General features: G+C 50.1%; 2 protein-coding genes across 3 annotated transcripts; one reads left to right on the top strand and one right to left on the bottom strand.

The window, feature by feature from the left end:
* The first annotated feature begins 1,526 nt into the window (after positions 1 to 1,526).
* On the top strand, positions 1,527 to 12,206 carry Slc27a5 (solute carrier family 27 member 5). The gene is made up of 10 exons (XM_005086727.4): positions 1,527 to 2,715; positions 3,554 to 3,763; positions 4,812 to 4,970; positions 6,445 to 6,569; positions 9,272 to 9,466; positions 9,555 to 9,645; positions 10,995 to 11,193; positions 11,430 to 11,527; positions 11,689 to 11,819; positions 11,902 to 12,206. The coding sequence occupies exons 1-10, from the start codon at positions 2,028 to 2,030 to the stop codon at positions 12,076 to 12,078; spliced, it is 2,073 nt and encodes a 690-aa protein (XP_005086784.1). The 5' UTR covers positions 1,527 to 2,027; the 3' UTR covers positions 12,079 to 12,206.
* A 3,545-nt stretch (positions 12,207 to 15,751) lies between these two features.
* Znf446 (zinc finger protein 446) lies at positions 15,752 to 24,087 on the bottom strand. 2 transcript variants are annotated; one of them, XM_040734270.1, is made up of 6 exons: positions 23,131 to 24,087; positions 22,618 to 23,000; positions 22,343 to 22,544; positions 21,971 to 22,065; positions 19,699 to 19,783; positions 15,752 to 16,167 (listed from the first exon to the last, which is right to left on the bottom strand). In XM_040734270.1, the coding sequence occupies exons 2-6, from the start codon at positions 22,957 to 22,959 to the stop codon at positions 16,121 to 16,123; spliced, it is 771 nt and encodes a 256-aa protein (XP_040590204.1). In that variant the 5' UTR covers positions 22,960 to 23,000; positions 23,131 to 24,087; the 3' UTR covers positions 15,752 to 16,120. The 2 variants fall into 2 exon arrangements, with proteins under 2 accessions (XP_040590204.1, XP_012981191.1); XM_013125737.3 differs by lacking the exon at positions 15,752 to 16,167 and adding an exon at positions 16,336 to 19,484.
* Between the last annotated feature and the right edge of the window lie 338 nt (positions 24,088 to 24,425).

Below are 24,425 nucleotides of genomic sequence, written 5' to 3'. Positions count from 1 at the left end.
TGTACCTAGTAAGCTTTCTGGGCTATGGGATTGGAGCTTGGTCCCCACGTTCCTAGGTTGTACCTTTGCAGTCCTCTGAGATTTCCTGGACAGGTAGACAGACTTTGGTTTGATAACCTGGAATTGTATTTTGGGATTTAGGTTGGTGGGCTGCATATATAGCAATCATTCAGTTTTCTTTCTTTTCTTTTTTCCAGACAGTTTTTTTTTTTTGTTTTTGTTTTTTGTTTTTCGAGACAGGGTTTCTCTGTATTGTTTTGGAGGTTGTCCTGGAACTAGCTCTGTAAACAAGGCTGGCCTCGAACTCAAAGAGATCAGACTGCCTCTGCCTCCCGAGTGCTGGGATTAAAGGCGTGCACCACCACTGCCCAGCTCATCCAGTTTTCTTGAAATGTTCAATCCTGTAGGGAGGGGAGTCGAGTCCAATCCTGGCTGCTACATACACAATGCAGAAATCAAGTCCCCAGCAGAAACCTTTTAGACTCAAATTTCTCCCTTCCCCATTCTGATGGACGTGAATGTTGAACCTCTTACTTTTGAGGTGCCCTGTAGGGTTATTTGGGGGCCAGGTTGCCTTGAGGACGTTTGAAACGTGGATGTTGGCCTCCAAGTACTAGAGAACCCAGCGTGAATTGGATGGCCATGTCAGGGAAGTTGGAAACAAGAATGGCTAGGACCCAGGCTGCCTGTTGAATAGAGAAAGAGACCTAGTGGGCTGAAGAGGTGGCTCAGAGGTTAAGAGCACTGGCTGCTCTTGCAGGGGTCCTGAGTCCAATTCCCAGCAGCCACATGGTGGCTCACAACCATCTATAATGAGTTCTGGTATGTAGGCGTACATGCAGGCATACATAATAAATAAGTCTTTAAATAAATTAATTTTAAAAAATGACCTAGCATCAAAGAAACCAGCATTATATCTGTTGTCATCTCAGAGATTGGCATCACCCTCCCTGTCTCCTTCCTACCTCTGATACACTGATGTCTCACTGTAAGGATTTGGTACCAGGGGAGGAGCTCTAGCAGGGAAGGCCAGGCCCTGGTCCTAGCTGCTTGTCTTCTGGGCCCATGGAGCTCTTCTGTGGCCGGATGTCACAAGCAGAGCAAGACTCGGTCTACAAGGATAGCAGAAGTGAGTCAGAGTCCTAGTGCAGCAGGCTTATAGCAACCTACAGAAGTGTCTTTAAATCCAGCCGTCGTGTTTACTGAGCTGTTACTGTGTACCCGACAGTCAACAAGTTTCCCTTGATAGTTCAGGGCAAGGACTAGGTCTCATAAAAGGACCTCAAGGCAGGCAAGTAGAGACACAGGCTGAGCTTTTTTTTTTCCCCTCCAAGACAGGGTTTCTCTGTGTGACAATCAGTGTCCTGGAACTCGCTCTGTAGACCAGGCTGGTTCCGAACTCACAGAGATCCCACCTGCCTCTTCTTCCTGAGTGCTGGGACTAAGGGCTGGCTATTTGTGTGTGTGTGTGTGTGTGTGTGTGTGTGTGTGTGTGTGTGTGTGTGTGTTTGCATTAGTATTTTTGCCATGGGAACTTTCAGGTCCCCTGAAACTAGAGTTAGAGACATTCGTGAGCTGCCATGTGGGTGCTGGGAGTTGAACCTGGGACCTCTGGAAGAACAGCCAGTTCTCGTAACCACTGAGCCATCTCTCCAGCTCCCGAGGTGTGCTTCTTACTGTGCCTTTTCACTTGGCTGGAGTTAGACAGGTCTTATCTCCAGTCTCCCTGATTTCCCATAGGTAACAGACACGTGATGGGGACACATGCTAGTCTTCCAAAGGAGGCTGGTTGGGGGTGTCCAAAGGAGGCGGGGCAGGCCTGGTAATGAGCTAGAGGGCTGGACTCCCAACCAGTAAGAACTATGTAACAAAAGGACAAGGTCCAGGGGACAAGAGAAGTTGTTGGTAGTACCTGGTCATATTTGGGGAGTAGGCAGATCCTGTTAATAGCGGGAAGCTAGGGCTTCGGAGCTCTGGGTCGAGTTGGGACTACACGGCTCTCAGCCACTTCAGAAAGAGTCAGTGCCATGGGTGTTTGGCCGAAACTGATTTTCCTACTACTGTTGCTGCTTCTGCTGATTGGCCTGAGGCAGCCCCCATGGCCAGCAGCTATGGCCCTGGCCCTCCGTTGGCTCCTGGGAGACCCCACGTGCTTTGTGCTGCTTGGTTCGGCCTTGTTGGCCAAACCCTGGATCAGCTCCTGGATGCCCCACTGGCTGAGTATGGTAGCTGCCGCTCTCACATTAACTCTGTCGCCTCCACAGCCACCCCCGGGGCTCCGCTGGCTCCACAAGGATGTAGCCTTCACGGTTAAGATGCTCTCCTGTGCCTTGAAAACTAGGCAAGCCCTTAACAAGCGACCTCCAGAGACCTTTGTGGATGCTTTGGAGCGACAGGCACGTGAACGGCCTGACCAGGTGGCCTTAGTGTGTACGGGGTCTGGGGCCGGCTCCGTCACCAATAGGCAGCTGAATGTCAGGGCCTGCCAGGCAGCGTGGGCACTGAAATCAAAGCTGAAGGATGCCACCAGCCAGCAGGCCCGAGACATTGCTGCCCTGTTAGTGCTCCCCTCCAAGAACATCCCAGCTTTGACTGTGTTTCTGGGGTTGGCCAAGCTGGGTTGCCCTGTGGCCTGGATCAACCCACATGGCCGCGGGATGCCCCTGCTACACTCTGTGCTGAGTTCTGGGGCCAGGGTGCTTATTGTGGACCCAGGTGAGTACCCCAGGGGCAGTGAAAAAGGGGGTCAGAAGCAAGGGAGATCAGAAGTTTCTGGAAGCTGGGCAGAGGGCCTTTGTTGTATCTACTCCTGGCCCATGCAATTAAGGGTCAAAATGTTGGTTACCTGGAAAGTAATTCTACAGTCATCACTTGAAATATATTTTCCTAAATCTTTGTACCCTATTTGATTAATTTTTTTTTGTGTGTGTGTGTGTGGGTTCCAGATAGGGTTTCTCTGTAGCATTGGAGGCTGTCCTGGAACTTGCTCTGTAGACCAGGCTAGTCTCAAACTCTCAGGGATCCACCTGCCTCTACCTCCCAAGTGCTGGGATTAAAGGCATGGGCCATGATGTCCAGCTTTATTTGACTATATTTCATAAAGTTCTTTTGTTTGTTTTCTTTGTGTTTCAAGACAGGGTTTCTCCATGTAGCCCTGGATGTCCTGGAACTTGATCTATAGACCAGGCTGGCCTCGAACTCAGTGATCCCCCTACCTCTGCTTCCAAAGTGCTAGCTGGGATTAAAGGTGTATACCACCACCACAGCCTGGCTTTATAAAGTTCTTTTTTGTTGTTGTTTTTTTTTTTTTTTTTTTTTTTGAGACAGGGTTTCCCTGTGTATCTTTGGCTATCCTGGAACTCACTTTGTAGACCAGGCTGGCCTCGAATTCACAGAGATCCACCTGCCTCTGCCTCCTGAGTGCTGGGTTCTTTATCCAAGAATGAGGAAGCTTTTCTCTGCCATCTGCTTTTCTGCCTCTGGGTCTCCGGAACTCCCTCTTGACTTGGAAGGAAGGTAAGATTTACCTCTTTTTCTCCTCTGGTCCCTGTAGACCTGCATGAGAACTTGGAAGAAATCCTCCCCAAGCTGCTAGCAGAAAACATCTGCTGTTACTACCTTGGCCACAGCTCACCCACTCCAGGTGTGGAGGCTCTGGGGGCTGCCCTGGACTCAGCACCTTCGGACCCAGTACCTGCCAGTCTCCGAGCTAAGACCCAGCGGCGAAGCACCGCCTTACTCATCTATACCTCAGGAACCACTGGTGAGGAGGCCGACGGCCCTGCCCCCACCCTCCACATTCTAACTTTGACCTCATTCACTTGCCATCAAACCTTCTGTTTGTCCTCTGACACCAAACCTCTGACTTTAACTCTGACCCCAAGTACGGTTGTGTTTTGTTTGGATTTATTATCTTTAGCTCTAGAAACCAGCCACAGAGCCGGGATGTGGTGCTGTTCCCATGTAAATCCCAGCTCTCAAGAGAGACGAGAGGCTGGAGGACACAGAGGTCAGGGTCTGTGCCTTTAGGTGGGTCTAATACGAAAACCAAGCAATACACAAATTAGCATGCCTGCACCCATGCATGGATGACAGGCAAATTCATGGAGCATTCCATTCCACATTTTTAAAAAGGAAAAAAAATTCAAGCTAAGGCGTGGCAATGTACGTCTTTAATCCCAGCACTCCGGAGGCAGAGGCAGGAGGATCTCTGTGAGTTCGAGGCCAGCCTGGTCCGTAGAGCGAGTTTCAGGACAACCAGGGAAAGTTTGTCTCAAAAAGACCAAAATAGTGAATAACTACATAAGTAAATAAATAAATAAATAGGGAATGAAGGTTCTTTTTAACGAAAGGGAAAATGGAAAAAAGAGAAAAAGACGGAAGAAAGAGAGGGAGGGAGGGAGGGAGGGTTTAAGGCCAGTGTGAATCCAGGCTAGTTTGAGTCAGAGAGAGAGAGAGAGAGAGAGGGAGAGAGAGAGGGAGAGAGATCTTCTCTCAAAAAAAAAAAAAACATGCAAAACAAAAAACCAAAAGCAAAACCAGGCAGACGCTTACCAAGTTTTCATATTTATTGTTATTTATTTTTTGATCTTTTGAGACTGTCTTGCTCTAGAAGCCTTAACTGGCTTCAAACTCCCTATGTAGCTGCCTCACCCTCTTAAGTGCCAGGAATACAGGCTTATCTGACCTTAACCAGAAAAATCTTCATACTGGGTCCCCTCTGAGAGCCTCAAACACGGGCAGACTTGTCTGTGGAGACCCGCTGTGGTGGGGTGGTTTCTCTTCCCTTATTGCTCTCTCTCACCCTCCAGGACTCCCAAAGCCAGCCATTGTCTCATATGAGCGAGTCTCACTCATGAGCAAGATGACGTCGTTCTGTGGGGCCACCTCGGATGATGTGGTCTATGTTGTTTTACCTCTGTACCATGTGAGTGGCCTTGTCCTCGGAGTCCTGGGCTGCATAGAACTTGGTAAGTCTCCGAATTTGGTAAATAGCCAAAGGTAGCCTTGAACTTCTGATCATCCTGAGTAATCTCTCAAGTGCTGGATTACAGGTGTGTACCACCATGCCCAGTTTTAGATACTTTAACTTTTTTTTTTTCCTTGAAAGATGAGGTATTAGACTGGTGGTGGTGGTGGCATATGCATTTAATCCTAGCACTTGAGAGACAGAGGCAGGTGGAGCTCATGGCCAGCCTGGTCTACAGAGTGAGTTCCGGGATAGCCAGAGCTACATAGAGAAACCCTGTCTCGAACTGCCCTCCCCACCAAAAAACAAACAAAAAAATCTTTATAAAAAATCAAGCCGGGCGTTGGTGGCGCAGGTCTTTAATCCCAGCACTCGGGAGGCAGAGGCAGGCGGATCTCTGTGAGTTCGAGACCAGCCTGGTCTACAAAGTGAGTTCCAGGACAGCCTCCAAAGCCACAGAGAAACCCTGTCTCGAAAAAACCAAAAAAAAAAAAAAAAATCAAACCAGGACAAAAAGAAAATGCCTTCTAGAGGCTGCTATAGTTTGTTTTATTTTGCAGGGTAGGAGATGGAGCCCAGGACCTTATACATGACAGGCCCGTCTCTAGTGAATTTGGGGCAAATGCTCTATCACTGAGCTACACTGATGTGGGAGGGTCCCTCTGTATGCTGCAAATATGTATTCTTTTATTGGTTGATAAATAAAGTTTTTCTGGCCAATGTACAGGCAGGATTTAGGTAAGTGGTGGGAATTCCAAATAAAGAGTCAGGAAAAAGAAAGACAAAAGATGCCAGGCGTTGGTGGTGCACGCCTTTAATCCCAGCACTCGGGAGTCAGAGGCAGGTGGATCTCTGTGAGTTCGAGGCCAGCCTGGTCCACTGAGCGAGTTCCAAGAAGGACACCTGGGCTTTCTCCCAGTAATATAAGGGCATATGGAGATACACAGATGAATAGTTATGGGTTAATAATTAAGAGAGGCTGGGTAGTGGTGACACACACCTTTAGTCCCCCCAGCACTCGGGAGGCAAAGGCAGGCAGATCTCTTAAGTTCGAGACCAGCCTGGTGTACAAGAGCTAGTTCTAGGACAGCCTCCAAAGCCACAGAGAAACCCTGTCTTGAAAAACAAAACAAAAAAATTAAGAGAGAGCTAGCCAGTAAAAAGCCTAAGCCATTGGCTAAACAATTATAATGTGTATTAAGTCTCTGAGTGGTCATTTTGTTAATCAGCTGTGGGACCTGGTGAGTGGAGAAAAAATGGGTCCAATGGAACCCAGAGTAGACGGGGACAATCTCCTTTTACACTCTACAACCATCCCTGCACTTGGGGCAGGCCTGGGCCAAACTCCTAAGACCTCACCGGTAAAGTTCAGCTGTAGGTCATTGTCACAGAGTGCGGCATTATTTTGCGTGTGACATGCTTCTCTCAGCAACACGGAACAGGAACATGGTGGCTCATTGTTTTTCCCTTACCAGGAGCCACCTGTGTCCTGGCCCCCAGGTTCTCTGCCTCTCGCTTCTGGGCTGATTGTCGACAGCACCGTGTGACGGTGATCCAGTATGTGGGCGAGGTCCTTCGATACCTGTGTAACGTACCTGAGGTAAGGCTCCAGGAGTAAGGCTCCAGAGTGAACTCCCAGGCATGGAGCTCTGGACGGCTGTCCAGATAACGTTGTCAGATAAAGATTTAGATACAAATGAAGACATGACCCAGAAGTAGAGTAGAGGCTTAGCATGTATGAGACCTGACATCAAAGACCCCATACCTATGTGTCTCAAGCAAGGTCACTTCTCGGCTAGCTCAATGTTAGCCTGGGTTACACTGAGACTCTGTCTCAAAACAAAGTCTCACAGGATATGTTCCAAACACTTTCCACATTTTCTTTTTTTAAAATATTTATTTATTATGTATACAGTATTCTGTCTGCATGTATCCCTGCAGGCCAGAAGAAGGCACCAGATCTAATTATGGATGCTTGTGAGTCACCATGTGTGGTTGCTGGGAATTGAACTCAGGACCTCTGGAAGAGCAGTCAGTGCTCTTAACCTCTGAGCCACCTCTCCAGCCCTACATTTTCTTTTTTTTTTTTTAAGTGCTTATTTATTTGTTTGATTATTTAGTACACAGTGTTCTGGCTGCATGTATTCCTGTGGACCAGAAGAGGGCACCAAATCTCAATACAGATGGTTGTGAGCCACCATGTGGTTGCCAGGCATTGAACTCAGGACCTCGGGAAGAGCAGCTTGTGTTCTTAATTACTCCATCTCTCCAGCCCGCTTTCTAATGTGTGCTTTGGTGGTTAGTCACCTGGGCTAGCGTGTCCTAGTTGCCTTTTGCTGTAAAACATGAAAAAAACCTAAGGAAGAAAAGGTTTCTTTGGCTCACAGTTCTAGATTATAGTGCATCGCTGTGGCGGAGTCAAGGCGGCAGGAATTTAAAGCAACCCCTCATATGACATCCACAGTCAAGAGCCTCAAGTAATGAATTAATGCGCGCATGCCAATACGCACTTGGCGGTTTCCCCTTCATTTAGTTCAGCCTATAAGATGACGTCACCCACATGCAGGATGGGTCCTCCAAAGTCACTGCCTCAGATGCATGCCACAGTCCAATCTAACCTATGCAGTCGTTCTCTGAGACCCCTTCTAGATTGTGTGAAGATGGCAAACTATCACAACGGTTTCAGTAGCTTCATTTGAGAAGCCTAGATGAGGACAGTCCCAATCTGGACATTAACCAGCCCTGGATCTCAGTTTACAAATGTAACTACTAATGGTACATACTGGCATAAATAAGAATACCTCCTACCTGAAGGGAGCATTGTAAACATGAAATGAATTGACTATATAAAGTACCTGGAACAATGTGACTCAGGGTAAACCAAGACAGGGTTTTTCTGTGTATCTATAGAGCTGCCCTGAAACTTGTGCTATAGACCAGGCTGGCCTTGAACTCATAGAGATCCATTTGCCTCTGCCTCCTGAGTGCTGGGATTAAAGGTGTGAGCCACCAATCCTGGCAAGATGCTCTTATTCATTTTTTTTTTTTTTTTGGTTTTTCCAGGCAGGGTTTCTCTGTATTGTTTTGGAGGCTGTCCTGGAACTCGCTTTGTAGACCAGGTTGGCCTTGAACTCACAGAGATCCACCTGCCTCTGCCTCCCGAGTGCTGGGATTAAAGGCATGCGCCACCAACGCCCAGCTTAAGATGTTCTTATTCTTATTTTTTTTAAGATTTATTTATTTATTGTGAATAAAGGCCAGAGGAGGGCACAAGATCTCATTACAGATGGTTGTGAGCCACCATGTGGTTGCAGGGAATTGAACTCAGGACCTCTGGAAGAGTAGCCAGTGCTCTTAACTGCTGAGCCATCTCTCCAGTCCCGATGCTCTTATTCTTATAGAGTAATGAGCTGTCTGTAGACAATATGCCCCACCTCCCAGTTTCTCCCCGATCCTTCAGTTTCAAATCAAAAGCCCCATGAAAAATCCCTTCTTGGTTAAGTTCCCTTCCTTAGGTAACACTTCAAGATAAGGTTTCAAATAACTCTCCAGTTTACCTATAGGTGAATGTCACCACTCCACAGAAACCCTAGTAGATAATGCCTCCAGGTAACAATTCTCCTAGATCAGTGTTCCTGGAAACTACCCCAAGTAGGTGAGATGCCTGCTGGAGGTACAATTAGAGGTGGTTGATGTCTCCAGTTACTCCTAGCTAGGTAACTCTACAGATGAGGCTACCCCAAGAAAGTTCCTATAGGTAAAACTCCCCTATAGTGTCTGCAGTGATAATTTATCTGGGGATGATAATATTTGTTTTTCCAAGATGGGCTCTCCCTATATATTTCAGGATGGCCTGTAATTTGCTATGCAGCTCATTCTCATCTCCAACTGATAATCCTCCTGCTTCTGTTTCCTGAGTGCTGGGATTATAGGTATTCCCAGTACCCATATCTATCTCTTTTTAAGTACCCCAAGTAGATTCCCTAAGTATAGGTCCCACCATTAACACTTTCTATGTAATTCCCAATATTAACACTTAAGATACTTTCTTCAGGCCGGGCGTTGGTGGCGCACGCCTTTAATTCCAGCACTCGGGAGGCAGAGGCAGGCGGATCTCTGTGAGTTCGAGACCAGCCTGGACTACCAAGTGAGTTCCAGGACAGCCTCCAAAGCCACAGAGAAACCCTGTCTCGAAAAACCAAAAAAAAAAAAAAAAAAAAGATACTTTCTTCAGGAAGACTTCGTTCCCAGCCATACCTGCCAGGGCACCACCTTCTGACCCTTCTTGGAATGTCCCCGCAGCAACCAGAAGACAAGAAACATACAGTCCACTTGGCAATGGGCAACGGGCTTCGGAAAGATGTGTGGGAAACCTTCCAGCAACGCTTTGGTCCCGTTCGGATCTGGGAATTCTACGGCTCCACAGAGGGCAACATGGGCTTAATGAACTATGGGGAACGCTGCGGGGCAGCGGGCAAGACCAACTGCTTCCTTCGAGTGAGTGGGCGGGACTCCCAGTACGATGGTGGTCCTGAGGATGAGCCCCCCCAGGACCTTTGCCAATGCTCCCCATCCTCCATCCCAGATGCTGAGTCCCTTTGAGCTTGTACAGTTTGACATGGAGACGGCAGAGCCTTTGCGGGACAAACAGGGTTTCTGCATCCCTGTGAGGTCAGGTAAGGAGGTTCAGCAAGCCACCTGTGGATGTGTGAGGGCCAGTCACCTCCACCTCCTTAGCTAGAACAAGCTGCCCAAAGTCCTTTTATGATTTTTTTTTCTCCCAGTGTTTGAGTATAATATCTCATGTAGCCCAAGCTGGTCTTGAACTCTTAATCCTTCTGCCTCTACTTCCCAAATGCTAGGATTACAGGAGTGTGCCACCATGCCTGGCCCAAAGCCTTAACACAGTGATAGGTGGTGGCGTCTGCAATCCTCAGCTTGAACTCAAGTCACTGGCCTGTCTGACCATCACTTGGGGACCTCTGCCTTATAGGATTTTGACTTTGCCTAGCTCTCCTGCTTCAGTTTTATTCTGTTACACTACATTGCTCTGTGACTTTTGGTTCTCTTGAGCTTTCTATAGGGGTCACAACCTCCTAGATATCAGTCCCTTACCCTGTACCTATCTTCTCTCCTGGGGGTTTGCAAGGGCTCTGGCATATCTTTCTTCCAAACCCCATTTGTCAGTTCCTTCCCCCTCGCCCTGAGTCTCATGGACACTCTGATGCTACCTTCTCTTTTTCAGAACTCTCTGATTTTGTCTTTTGGTTTCACTTTAGGGCTCAGTGCACATCTTTTAAATGTTTAATATATATTTGCCTGCATTTATGTATGTGCACCGTGTGTGTGCTTGGTGCTTGGGGTAGGCAGAAGAGGATGCAAATCCCCTGCAACTAGAGTTGCAGGAGGTGGTTGTGAGACACCTTGTGGATGGTGGCAACCTAATCTTAGATCCTCAGGAATGACAGCCACGGTTATATATTTATTTATTATGTATACAATCTTCTGGCTACATGCCAGCAGAGGACTGCATGCCAGCAGAGGGTGCCAGATCTCATTCAAAGTGGTTGTGAGCCACCATGTGGTTGCTGGGAATTGAACTCAGGACCTCTGGAAGAGCAGTCAGTGCTCTTAACCGCTGAGCCATCTCTCCAGACCCACAGCCAGGGTTCTTAACCACTGAACTGACTGTCTTTCCAGCAGTACAATTTAGTTCTACCTTTGGCTGGATGAAGAATGAGGGAACCCTAACATGGGCTACCTCATGAGCTGGTGGGCTTCTCACTTAGGGCTTATTTTCCATTTATTTTATTTATTTATTTATCTATCTATTTATTTATTTATTTATTTATTGGTTTTTCGAGACAGGGTTTCTCTGTAGCTTTGGAGGCTGTCCTGGAACTCACTTTGTAGACCAGGCTGGCCTCGAACTCACAGAGATCCGCCTGCCTCTGCCTCCCGAGTGCTGGAATTAAAGGCGTGCGCCACCAACGCCCGGTTTCTTATTTTCCATTTATACCTCCAGGGGAGGCAGGACTCCTGTTGACCAAGGTACTAAAGAGTCAACCCTTTCTGGGCTACCGTGGTCCCCAGGAACAGTCCAAGCGGAAACTGGTTACGGATGTGGGGCGCAGAGGAGACCTCTACTACAATACTGGAGATGTACTGTCCTTGGACAGAGAAGGCTTCTTCTACTTCCGGGACCGCCTGGGCGACACCTTCCGGTCAGGCATTGGTGGGCTGGGGATGGGGCTTCTGGGGTGTCCAGCCTCCCTAGGGATGGGTGGGGCCCACTCTTCCCAGGTGTAGAACATCCCTTTGGAACATGTCCTTTATTCCTGGGGTGTGGCTTCTCTTCCCAGGGACAGAACATCCCTTCTTGGGGCTGGGGTCTCTCGGGGAGGGTAGTATCCCTTTCAGGGATCACTCCTATCCTGGGTCATGGCCTCCCACCCCGCAGGTGGAAGGGTGAAAATGTATCCACTCGAGAGGTGGAGGGAGTGTTGTTGAGCTTAGAGTTCCTACAGGAAGTCAATGTGTATGGCGTGCCTGTGCCAGGTATGGAGAACTTGCCCGACTTTAAACATCCTGTGCCTTTGTGGGTGGCTGTCATTGCCATTGGGGACGCTGTTGGGGTGCAGAGGGGTTAAGAGCTGCAGCTCATTGCACAGCTAGTGAGCAGAGCAGGCACTGGCGGGAGTGACCAGTGTGCTTTCCAGGGTGCGAAGGTAAGGTTGGCATGGCTGCTGTGAAGCTGGCTCCTGGGCAGACGTTTGATGGGCAGAAGCTGTACCAGCACGTCCATTCCTGGCTCCCTGCTTACGCCACACCTCATTTCATCCGCATCCAGGTGAGGGAGAGGTACCAGGAGTGGATGAATCCATAAGGGAATTGGTGTCCCAGTCAGGGGAGTCACAATTACTGCCTTGCAGGACTCCCTGGAGGTCACAGGCACCTTCAAGTTGGTGAAGGTACAACTGATGCGTGAGGGTTTTGATGTGGGAGTCATTGCTGACCCCCTGTACATACTGGACAGCAAGAACCAGACCTTCCGGAGTCTAACACCAGACACGTACAAGGCTGTGCGTGAGGGAACGTGGAAGCTATGACCTCCTCACCTGAAAGGCTATCCAAAAGTGTGGGAATCGATACTGGCCAGGGTTCTCGCCGTCAACGTCACAAAGTTGTCAGGATCCCAGATGCCCGTGGCCTAACATCACTTAGGGAATAAACTTGAATGTGTATGCAGAAGTCTGTGTGTGGGTTTGAAACAATACATGTATGTAGCTCTTCAGTGCTGCACCCTGCCCCACCCTGCCCCATGTGTGCCTCCAGGGTTTTGCCAAAGACCATACACACACACACACACACACACACACACACACACACACACACACACACGGAGCTGTCCCTGTCAGAACAAGGTGGAGGGTATGGGAGGACCAGCTTTGAAGTTTTGAAGCTAATCCAGTGAAGAGAGTGCTGACTGCAACTCTGGGTCTTTGATAGCGTGAAACTCTCTATGTAGACAAGGGTGGCCTTGAACTCAGAGATCTGCCTCCCTCTGCCTCCCAAGTGCTGGAATTAAAGGCTCCCACCACTATGCCCAGCTCCCTATTATTTTTACTATGTGAATGTATGTGTGCAAGTATATGCATGTGAGTGCATGTACCTACAGAGATCAAAGGTATCAGATTTCCTTGGAGCCATCTGGTGTCCGTGCAGGGAACTGAACCCAGGTCCTCTGCAAGAGCAGCATGTACTCTTAACCATTGAGCCATCTCTCCAGTCCCTCATATGTCATTTTAAAGCCCAAGGAGTGACAAGTGATGTTTAGCTGGGTGGTGGGAGGCAGAGGAAGGCAGATCTCTGTGAGTTCGGGGCCAGCCTGGTCTACAGAGTGAGTTCCAGAACAGCCAGAGCAAAGCAGTAAAACCCTGTCGTGAAAACCCTCACTCCCCCAAAAAGTGATGTTTATACTTCTAGTGTTACCAGGTATCTTAGAGTTCCTGTGAATATGATGAGACACCATGACCAAAAGCAAAATGGAGAGGAAAGGGTTCATTTTATTTATTTATTTTGTTTGTTTTTCGAGGCAGGGTTTCCTAGTAGCTATGGAGCCAGTCCTGGAATTCGCTCTGTAGACCAGGCTGGCCTCATGCTCTGAGATCTGCCTGCCTCTGCCTCCTAAGGGCTGGGATTAACGGTGATGAGCAAAGCTGTTTCAACCAATGGACAGGCAGGACATAGCCAGGCAGGAAATCCAAATAGGGATAGAGAAGAGTAGCAGGTGGAGTCAGAGAGACACCATGTAACCGGTGAGGAAGCCAAGATTCATAGAAGTGGGTTAATAACTAAGAGAGAGCTAGCCAATGATAACCCTGAGCCATAGGTCAAAACAGCCTCTGTGTTTATTTGGGACTAAACAGCTTCGGAACCAGGCAGGACAGAAACTTCCAACTACGGCTTCTAACTCGGATATCCATCGGCCTGTCTCCTGAGTACTGGGGTTAAAGGCAGTCACCATCACATTCATTATCAGCTTGTTTGTTTTTTTCAATATTTTATTTATTTATTTATTATGTATACAATCTTCAGCATGCCAGTAGAGGGCACCAGATCTCATTCAAGGTGGTTGTGAGCCACCATGTGGTTGCTGGGAATTGAACTCAGGACCTCTGGAAGAGCAGCCAGTGCTCTTAACCTCTGAGCCATCTCTCCAGTCCTAGGCTTCACTTCTAATAATTTAGAAATAAAGGGACCAGATCCTCACTCAGCCCCCTGCTTTAGCAGCCATGACAGGCTACAGAAAAGACACGTAGGCCTCTGACACAAGGAAACTCCAGTTCCTCTGGCCTCCCGGAGTCTTGGCCAAAACTGAACACAAAGAAACTCCAGACCCCCACCCACCCACCCAGCCTCCTAGATACTTGGTTCCTGGGAACTGTTTGATCACAAAGAAACTGCAGGGAAGACCAAAACCTCCCTTGTAGTCTCCAGGATATAGTTCTGAAAACTATTAGTATCTATGTACAACAGGCCACCTGCAAGTAATAAGACAATGCCATAGAAACCACAGAATGTTCCCTCTCAGCACTGGCTAATGAAAATAATTGGAACACAGGCATTTCATGCCAAAATATTACTTTGAGAAATTCTCCTAATTGTTCCCAAATGTCAACCAATCAGAAACCAACCCATTCCTACCGATGTAATCCTGTATCTTTTGTCTTTAAAACCTAGCAGTAGACAGGGAACTTCACTTCCTCTGGAGGCTGCTGTCCTAGCTAGCCAGACGGGGTCCCTGTCATGGGTGGATGAACAATTAGAACCTTGCTTTTGCAGTTTAGTGGGTCTGTCCTCCTGGTGGTCTCTGGGGACTTTGAAACTTGGGCACAATAGGCATAAGCCATCAGTTTACATAAGATCTGGTTCCAGGCAGGCGGATCTCTGTGAGTTAGAGGCCAGCCTGGTCTACAAGAGCTAGTTCCAGGACAGCCTCCAAAGCCACAGAGAAACCCTGTCTCGAAAAATCAAAAAAAAAAAAAAAATCTGGTTCTAGATTTCCTGTCTTGTTTTCCTCATTCCCAGTCCTCCCTCTCAGGAACCTGTCACTCAAGAAGGGCCTGCTGGTTCAGGTTGGGGATGTACAACCAGTTTATGCAGTACTGGGAAGCTTTGTGCATGCTGGGGAAAACACTGCTAGTCAGGGTTATTTTTGCAGTGATGAAACACTATGACGGAAAGCAACTCGAAGATCAAAGGGTTTATTTGGGTTACATAATGCGTCCCAATCCATTATGGGAGGCCTGACACAGGAATTCGAACCAGGCAGTGTAGCGGCACCTAGTCTTGCTAGTGTAGTGTGGTAGTGGCCACACTCCTTTCTTTTTGCGTTTTTTGTTTTTTTTTTAATGATTTTTAAAAGATTTATTTATTACATATACACTGTTCTGCCTACATGCCAGAATATTGAATATTAGATGGTTGTGAGCCACCATGTGGTTGCCGGGAATTGAACTCAGGACCTCTGGAAGAACAGTCAGTGCTCTTAACCACTGAGCCATCTCTCCAGCCCTCCCACTCCTTTCTTTTTGCGTTTTGTTTTTGTTTTTTGAGACAGGGTTTCTCTGTGTAACAGCCCTACTGTCCTGGAAGTCATTCTGTAGAGCACTGGCCTCGAACCCACAGAGATCCACCTATCTCTGGTTCCCTAGTGCTGGGATTGAAGGTGTGTGCCAGCACCACCCGGCTTTCGCATGTATGGGCGTTTTGCCTGCACACATGTCTTGCAGTGTGCACAGAGACCTGAAGACGGCATCAGACGGCCTGGAACTGGAGTCACAGACAGTTAGAGCTGCCATGGAGTTGGCTAAGAATTGAAGCCAGATCTTCTGAAAGAGTAGACAGTGCTCTTAACTGCTGAGCCGTTGCTCCATTCCCTGAAGTTTTTTTTTAATTCCCCTGGAGCTTTTTATCCAAGAGGATATATAAATTGTTGCGTTGGGGAGACGGGTCATATGTTTAACATTTTTTCATTGACTCTTTGGGAATGTCACATCATGTACCCCAACCCCACTCATCTCCCAGTCTCTCTGTGTCCACTCTTCACCTTGTAGCGTCCCTCCCACAAGGAAATCTCAAAAAAAAGCAAAAATATTAAAACAAAACCACAAAACAACAAAAAGAAAACACACACACACAATCACTCCTGTCTTTTCCACCTATCACCTCTTTATCCGTCTTAGTGGCTTCGGGAGCTGTAGTGTGTGACACAGTAGACCCTTTTGTTCAAACAGCTTTACTTACAAATATTCGTTGTGTAATGTTCTGGCACACACACCAACAATACTGGACTCCCACCAACGTACCTCTCATATATTCTGCTGTTGCTCGGAGTCATGGAGATACTGCGGCTGTGGTTCTGAAGGATGTGCTCCAGATGGGGTAGATATTGGGGTGGGCCAACTCAAAAGTCCTGGATGTGTGCCTGGGTGGCAGTTGGAGGATGGCTCACCTTTTAAAGTGCTTGTGGTATAAGCAAAGGAACGAGAGACTGGATCCTCAGAATCCACATAAATGCCGGGTGGGTGTGGCGGCTCCTCTGTCATCCCAGCCTCAGAATTCGGATGCATGATGAGATGAGCCACATCAGTAAACTATGAGTTTGACTGAGAAACCCTGCTTCAGAGCATAAGCTGGAAAATGAGGAAGATTCCCAACATCAACCTCAGGCCTCCAGGACACCTGAATACATGTGCACCCACACATTCAAACACACGCATCCCATACTTCTGTGTGTCTACACTGTTGTCAAACACTCTGCATTCTGTCTTTTGTTATTAAGATTGGAAAAACCACCAAAAGACACTGATTTTGTTTATTTTTAAACTGTTTTATCAGACTAGGTCTCATGTAAAACAGGCTGAGGCTTGCTATGTAGCCAAGAAAGACCTTGAACTCCTAATCCTCCACCTTCTGGGATTACAGGTTTGCACCAAGACAGCTATGAAAAACACCAACTGTTCAACAATTAAGGCAGTCTTCTGGCTGGGCAATGGTGGTGCACACCTTTGATCCCAGCACTCGGGGAGGCAGAGGCACTCAAATCTCTGAGTTTCAGGCCAGCCTGGTCTACAGAGAGAGCTCTGGGACACCCAGGGCTACACAAAAAAAAACCTTGTCTTGAAAAAGCACCCCTCAAAAAAAAAAACCCAACCAAACTAAAACAAACCCCAAACAAACCAACAACAAAAAGTCTTATGAATGAGCTGGAGCCAACTGCAGGACAAGAGCCGGGAGACCGTGTGCTGAGCTCCTGGTCCCACTCAAGGAAGTGACTGACTTGTCTGCTATCAGGCCTAAGTTTGAGTGAGGGTTTGTTCAGCCATCCCTGTGGGAACAGTGGGGAAGGGAATTTACTGACTGATGTTTGAGGCTCTCTCTTCCAGTTTCACTTATTAACATAGTCCGTGAGAGTTGGCTTTAGTTTAAATCATCACATCACCACTCCCATGGATGTTTCCAGTCAGACAAATCTAGCACACATCCCAGCTCTGTCCATCACTAGGTCAGTTAGGCTAGTGGTGAGGGTGGTGAGGTTATCTGAGCCTCTGCTAAGTTTAACCAGGGGCAGCGGTAAGGAAAAAACGCAAGTAGGGAGGAAGGAAAAGGTAGGATAAGATTACAGAAAGACTCTGTGGAGGCTCGAAACAGCTGGAATCGTATGGAAAGACACCTTCTCCCCAGTCTTTGCCCATCTTAGCCCAAGGAAGGAGAGATGCGTGGTTACCACAGCAGGGGCCACCTGGCAAATTTGTAGGTATAGAGGTGGTGGCACACACCTGTGCTCCCAGCATTCAGAAGGCATAGGCAGGAGAGGACATGGGCTGTATGACTTCTTGCCAAGAAAAAAAAAAACCCTCAAAACAACAATGACAAAACAAAACAAAAACAAAAAAACAAAAAGAGGAGCTGGGTGTTGGTGGCACACGTCTTTAATCCCAGCACTTGGGAGGCAGAGGCAGGTGGATCTGAGTTCAAGGGCAGTCTGGTCTACAGAAGCCAGTCTGACCTCCAACTGACAGAGTTCTGCCTCCAATACTGAATCCTGCCCCACACTTCCCAACTTTAAAATGACAAGTATTTAATGTCTTAGCCTGGCCTGTTGGTGGCACACATCTTTAATCCCAGCACTCAGGAGGCTGTGGCTGGAGGCCTACAGAGAGTTTGAGGTCAGCCTGGGCATTACAGTGAGACTATCTCAAACACACATGCAGAGAATTTCCAAATACCAACCTGGGCTTGGTGGGACAAGCCTATAGAGTTTCAGCACCCAGGGAGCTGAGACAGGAGGATCACTGGTTACAGGTCAACCTAGGCCATGTGAGGAGGTTCCATCTCAAACAAAATAAAATCTCTTGCCTCATCATCTGACCTTAAGATGGTGATCACATCCAGGGACATGGAAGGGCCCCATGCCACCACACAAGGCCTGTTTATTGTGAAGAGTCACTGAACCAGCAAGATAAACAGCTGCCTGCTGCTGAAGATGGAAAAGAAGGCCTGAGCCAAGGGCCTCAGGTAACCTCTGTACCTTCCACAGGGAGCCTGACACCCTAGTGCCTTCGATCTAGTGAGATACATTTGAGGCTTGATGTTGGCCCAGTTAGTAAATAAACTTGTTCTGAGCCACCTGGTTTACAGGAATAGTTAATAGGACACCACGCACTGATAAATCTTGAGGGACTGTCCGGAGGGTCAGTTCCCTGGACAGCAGGGAGAGGCTCTTTGCTCTCCAGTTTAATGATGAATTGGTTGGTTGCCTGGGACGTAGGTCTGACCCGGAGGCACGCACGGCCTTTACCATTGGTCCATGTCCAGGTTCAGGAATTCGGAGGCCAGAGAGGTGGCCAGCAAAGCTGGCGCCCAACGAGCTAGTTAGGTTGAAGGAGCCAAGTGGCCTATGCTCAACTGCCCTGTGGTTCCTGAGGCTGGTCAGCCAGCATACAAGGGCTGCCCGCCGTTTTGATCAGTGGAAGCCAGAAGTCAGAATTCTTCCTCGGAAACCCCAGCTATATACGTTAGGTAACAAATTAAGCATGTTAGTTGAGGGTCACATGCAAGAGCATGGGAAGGCAGCTTGCGGTTCCCTGTACCTTCCACAAGACTTCTTGCTCAGCCACTGCAAGGAGGGACCTAAGGCAATTTCTGAGCACCCCGAAGCAGGGAGCACCCTCCCCTGGCACACGTGGGACCCCAGCCATGGATTAGTACAGTCCAGCCTCTTCCGCTTACGCCGGGAGACACGGCGTTGGACAGGGGAATCTTCATGGGGTCCCTGAGTCACTTGGGGGTGCCGCCAGAGCCTCCTCTTGGCCGGAGGGGACGCCTGAAGTGCTAAATTAGGGGTTGGAGGCTCCCAAGGCGAGACAGCCTTCTCCAGCTGCTCATGGGCCCTCTGGCTGGTGGGTCTTCCTATGAATGACCAGCTGAAACTTCCAGTCAAAGCTGCACCCACAGTCCCCGCAGAAGTGGCGCCGCTGGCCTACGTGGCTCTTGCGGTGGATGACCAGCTGTGACTTCCAGCTGAAGCTGCGCCCACACTCCACGCACACATAGGCCCGGAGGCCAGTGGAGTGCCGGAGGGCCGGCTCCCGGGATACCTGGGGTGGCCTTTCCTGGCCTGGCTCACCCAGGTGCGTGCGATGGTGGATGATGAAAACGGACTTCCAGTCGAAGCTGCGGCCACACTGCTGACAAGTGTACAGCTTCCGAGGTGTAGGCCTGGCGGGGGCTTCAAGCAGTGCGGTGGGAGACAGGCCTGAAGGGTCCTTGCAAAGGCTCCGGCTCTCACTTGGAGAGGATGTGCAGGCTTGAACTAGCCCTGGACCTGCAACGGCTCCCACTTCTGGGAGAAGGCCCCCGAGGGACTCCGGTCCTGCATGTGGGGTCTCCTGCTTTGGCCTCAGCTCAGACTCAACATGTCTGTCTGGCTCTAGCGGCGGCAGGCTTGCTGGGTTGGGGAGAACGGTTCGTTTGGGAGCTCGGTCACACAGGGGCTTGGACAGAAGCGTGGGGGTGGGTACCTTCTGGTAGGAGAGAGATGCAGCCAGATGCTGGGCCGCTGCGCCGGGAGCCCCAGTGGGGGCCTAACACATGCGGGGAGGCACGTGGAGGATGGGACAGGGAAGACAGGACAGAGAGACGGCCATCGAATCGAACCTCACCCTGGGACACCACAGTGCCGCACTTCTCCACCATCACGCCCCAGTACAGCTCTTTTTGGGATGAGTCCAACGGGCCCCACTCCTTCTGCAAGGATGCAACCAGTCACCGACTCTCCCACCCAGCCGGTGGCGGGTTACCTCATCCTCATCTGCAGCGGGCTAAGGACCAAGTCAGCACTGGCATCTGTGAGGGCTGGATCAGCCTTCATCAGTCCACTGTCTTCTCAGTGGCCAGAAGGACTGAAACTCTGGGTGGGTTTTCCACAGAGACACCATGGCTGGTCCCCATCCTTTGTCTGGTCACTTAATGGCATACGGGAGGACAGTAAGAGGCCAGATTACCTGGGAGTCAGCCACCTTTTTCAAGACTGATGAACAAAACGGAAACTTCCTCGGGGTGAGAAATGTTTTTCCTTTGGCCTTTATTGGTGTGTGTGTGTGTGTGTGTATGTGTGTGTGTGTGTGTGTGTGTGTGTGTGTGTGTGTGTGAGAGAGAGAGAGAGAGAGAGAGAGAGAGAGAGAGAGAGAGAGAGAGAGATTGTGTGTAGCTCAGGCTGGCTCAGACTCACTATGGAGCTGAGGATGACTTTCAACTTCTGATTTTCCTGTCTCCACCTCCTGAGTTCTGGCACCACACCCAGTTCATGCAGCGCTGAGGATAGAACCTAGGACCTCGTGCATGCTAGGCAGGCCCTCTACCAACTGAGCTACAGTCCCAAAACTTTATTTATTTAATTTTATTTTTGAGAAAGAGGATTAAGGAGCCAGGCCCAGAGGGGCACACCATTGATCCCCCCAGTGCTCAGAGGCAGAGGCAGGTATATCTCTGTAAGGTCAAGGCCAGCCTGGGCTACATGGCTAGTTCCAGGACAGTCAGGACTGTATAGAGAGACGCTGTCTCAAAACAAAACAAAAAGGCTATGGGGGGGGTGGCGACGCTAAGGTTAAGATTGATGAGGGAGCCGGGTGTTGGTGGCGCACGCCTTTAATCCCAGCACTCGGGAGGCAGAGGCAGGCGGATCTCTGTGAGTTCGAGGCCAGCCTGGTCTACAAAGTGAGTTCCAGGACAGCTTCCAAAGCCACAGAGAAACCCTGTCTCGAAAAAAACAAACAAACAAAAAAAAAAGACTGACGAGGGATCTCAGGACTGTGAGGGCAGGACAGAGCCTACCTATCCTGGCCTTCCCAAGGAAAGACTTCCCCATCGAAAAGATCTACCTTCTTCCTTACCCTAAGATCTGCCATATAGGTCTTTGGTAGGTTAGGAAAAAATAACCCGGAAGGATAAGCCGAAGCCAATATGGAGAAAAGGGAAGCAGGAGTCACAGGCAGCTACGTCTAGAGGCGACACTGACTGGAAGCAAGGACACCAGAGAGGCATCCTACAGGGGTTTCTCAACCTTGAAGCACACCTCAACTAGACATTCTTTTTTTGTTGTTGTTTGTTTTACAAGACAGGGTTTCTCTGTATTGTTTTGGAGGCTGTCGGTCCAGCCCGGCCTCGAACTCACAGAGATCCGCCTGCCTCTGCCTCCCGAGTGCTGGGGATTAAAGGCGTGCGCCACCACCGCCCGGCTTAACTAGACATTCTATTGAGGAAAGGAGTAGCAGGGGCTTTAAACTAAGCCTCCGGGGCTGGAGAGATGGCTCAGAGGTTAAGAGCACTAACTAAGGTTAAGAGTTCAATTCCCAGCACCCACATGGTAGCTCACAGCCATCTGGAATGAGATCTGGTGCCCTCTTCTGACCTGCAGGCAGAACACTGTATACATAATAAAACAGATCTCTAAAAATAATAAACTAACTAACTAAGGCCACTGTACTCTGAGAAGGGCAGCAGAAGGGACTTGAGGACTTGAGGCATATTCAGGGAGAGTGTCTCGATTTACTCTCAGGGACGCAGGAACCAAGCCATGGCAGTCTCCTCTCTACCTGCACACCTAACAGCTGGCCCAAGGCCTCCGGGTATTTCAAACCATTCCAGTAACTGACCTCTCTGGGGTGAGGAAGCCATGCCCACCAGTTTTAGCCTCTCTGGACCAGGCCTGGGACCTGAGGCCTAAATCTTTTCTAATTAGAGACTACCATTCTAGTCTTCAGCTCTCAGAACCCGCTGGAAGGGAAGGTATTTACTACTCAGAAACAGTGAAAACAGAAACAAAAACACACGAGTCACTGGCAGAGGATCCTACAAAACCACAGGGTGGAACAATACCAACAGAGACACCCCATATACACCCATGGCCTGCCTTCCCTGACGCAGGCTGCTTACCTGGGTCCTTCCTGGCTGGGAGGATGTGGAGGCTGGTTCCTGGTGTCCAACATGTCCCTCAGGGGCCTGGGATGGAAGGAAGGGGTTTGGGGACCCTAAGAGAGACCAGCAGACAGGAAGGAAGGAGTATCAAGCTGTGGTTCCTGCACTGGCCTTGGCTTGTCTCTGACATGTGACATGGTGTGAGGTCAGCCTTGTCTCGTTGCTTCACAGGAGCCCAGCTTCGTAAGCTGTCCAGGGTCCCTCTCCCAGCTGGGGACATCCAGACTTATTTCAGGAGCCTCAGTCCCGATATAACCTTTCCTAAGATACCCCAGCCGCCCACCCATCAACCCCTCAGACATTTGCAGTTCTCATGCTGTATCCCCTTACCCGTCTCCTGTCCATCACCGCTGTCTTCCTCCTTTATGCTGCAACTGATCTGGGTAGATCCGTCTATCCCAGAATCCTGTGGTGCCTCGGAAGGGCCTGCCTCGGAGGACTCTGTTGCTACCGAGACATGGTGGCTCCCTGAAGATTCCTGTGTCTGCTGGGTTGTGAGAAGCATCTTTGGCTTCAGGATGTGGGCTGTGATCTGAAGAGAGGCATGTCACAGGGGCTCTACCTTCAAGTCTATCCTTCTAAGAAGCTAATGGCGTCACACTCACCCAGCCCAGCAGCTGCCCGGGATCATGCTGCAGCCCCTCAACCAGGGCTGCAGCCTCCTCGGGGTTTCCTGGTCGCTGCCCTCGCACCCAGGCCTGGATCTCAGGGGGCAACACACCAAGGAACTGCTCCAAAACCAGCAACTCTACCATCTGCTCTTTGGAGCAGGACTCAGGCTGTAGCCATTGGTGACACAATTCTCGAAGGCGGGACAGGGCCTCTCGGGGCCCCTCTACCTCCTCATAGCAGAAACCCCGGAACCTGAGTCGTGCAGCCTCAGGCTCCTCAATGGTGGTCTCGGAGTCCCGGAGGGCAAGATGTGGGGGACCCAGAGGAGAAGACATTCTCGTTTTTGAAGGGCCCTTTTGGAGCCGTCAAGACGGACCTACAGAAAAGAAGGAACCAGAGTGTCATCTAAGGCCAAAAGCATACACCGGACGCCTCCTAGAAGCCAGGAAAGAAAAACCCTGAGGCCAGGAAGGTCACGGGAGGTTCAAGCTCATAGCAGTTGAGACCTGGAAGATTCCTTGATGATAAGTGCCTGGGTGGAAGGTGTCCAGTGACCTTCTAGGAAACTGCAAATGGCTGGCTGGAACGTTTGGGTACGGCAGAGGACTCCTGTGGCTCCCCCAGCAGACAAAGGATCAGGAGGGCACAGGTAGCGCCATCATTCACGGTGACCCGGAGCCCTGGAGGCTTCAGTCAGAAGGCAGATCGTGTTGTGCTATCTGACAGCTGGCTCTGGGGTCCCGGTACATCACCCGGGATAGAGCTGAAAGCCTGGGTGCACTCGCAGGAACCTATATGAGCTTGGTGACACTGCTCAGTGACAAAAAAGCATTAACTGTGGATGCCTCCCACTGCCTGAGTCTACGCCCATGAAACTCCCAAGCAAAAGCCAGACCAAACAGCCGTGGATTGGGTGGAGTCAGAAACTGGAACCCGTGTCCCAGTGCTTAAGAGGTTCTGGGTTGAAACCGGTTCTCCTGGGCCACCTGTCCTGTCCGGAACCTTAGAGTTGGGGGTTGTCAGTCTCTGACACAGCAAAGGCAAGGGTCTTTCGGGAGGAAGGGGCCCGGTGTTTTGGGTTCCAAGGCTGGGGGTGGGGGGCGCTCTTGGAGCTGGGGTGGGGGAGCGTGAGAAGCTGCGCCGGCCCAGTCGGCAGTGCGCTCGCCTCTGACGCCTCCGGGCGTCCCAGGGGCTCGGGGCACTTCCGGGAAGGGACGCGACCCCGCGCACCCACCGCCACTCACAGGACGCCCCGCCTTGCGCGTTACCCTACCGCTCCGGCCAATCCTGCAGCGGCCCCACAGGCACGGCCCCCCACCTCCGCGCGGACTACGTCTCCCGTGAGCCTCAGCAAGGGCGAGAGCGCGTCTCCAGGGCCGGTCACGCGCGAGCTGCTCCGTTCCTCTCCCGGAGCCCGCGGTGTGGTGGCAGAGTCCCGGGGGTGGCGTGGGGTGGGGTGGAGGGGTTCCCTCTCCTGACTTGGCGACCGCTCTTCCTCTGCACCCCAGCCGAGGGACGCACCCACTGCGGACCCGGACTGCGGGTGAGCCTCCTTGCGCATGTGTAGGGCGGGACCTGGTTTCTATTGGCTGATGAGGTGTCCTTGACCAATTAGAGCTGGCGCGCAGCTGCGTGTGTCTCCTAGGTAACAGCTAGCGCATCTCTTGCCGTTCCTGAAGCTACACTGCGAGCGTCGCCCTGCGGCCGGCGGAGAAGACCGAGGTGCCGGTTCCCGACGATCCCGGCGGGAGGCGGTGTTGGGCGAGAAGACCCAGTATGGCCTTTGGTGTACCCCGTGAGC

Source organism: Mesocricetus auratus, unplaced genomic scaffold, assembly GCF_017639785.1.
Source record: "Mesocricetus auratus isolate SY011 unplaced genomic scaffold, BCM_Maur_2.0 Super-Scaffold_100038, whole genome shotgun sequence".
In the NCBI taxonomy this organism is placed as follows: Eukaryota; Metazoa; Chordata; class Mammalia; order Rodentia; family Cricetidae; genus Mesocricetus; species Mesocricetus auratus.
The sequence above is the reverse complement of the archived record's forward strand: the minus strand, read 5'-3'. Positions and strand labels throughout refer to the sequence as shown.

Bases quoted from the DNA above. Each gene is read 5' to 3' on its own strand.
- Slc27a5 (XM_005086727.4), top strand. From the start codon at position 2,028: ATGGGTGTTTGGCCGAAACTGATTTTCCTACTACTGTTGCTGCTTCTG. The intron at 9,646-10,994 runs GTAAGGAGGTTC...TTATACCTCCAG, and splicing joins CTGCATCCCTGTGAGGTCAG to GGGAGGCAGGACTCCTGTTG. The intron at 11,528-11,688 runs GTATGGAGAACT...TGTGCTTTCCAG, and splicing joins GTATGGCGTGCCTGTGCCAG to GGTGCGAAGGTAAGGTTGGC.
- Znf446 (XM_013125737.3), bottom strand. From the start codon at position 22,959: ATGTCTTCTCCTCTGGGTCCCCCACATCTTGCCCTCCGGGACTCCGAG. The intron at 22,545-22,617 runs GTGAGTGTGACG...GCCTCTCTTCAG, and splicing joins CCGGGCAGCTGCTGGGCTGG to ATCACAGCCCACATCCTGAA. The intron at 19,485-19,698 runs GTGAGGTTCGAT...TCCCCAACCCAG, and splicing joins CGGCACTGTGGTGTCCCAGG to CAAGCCTGCCGCCGCTAGAG.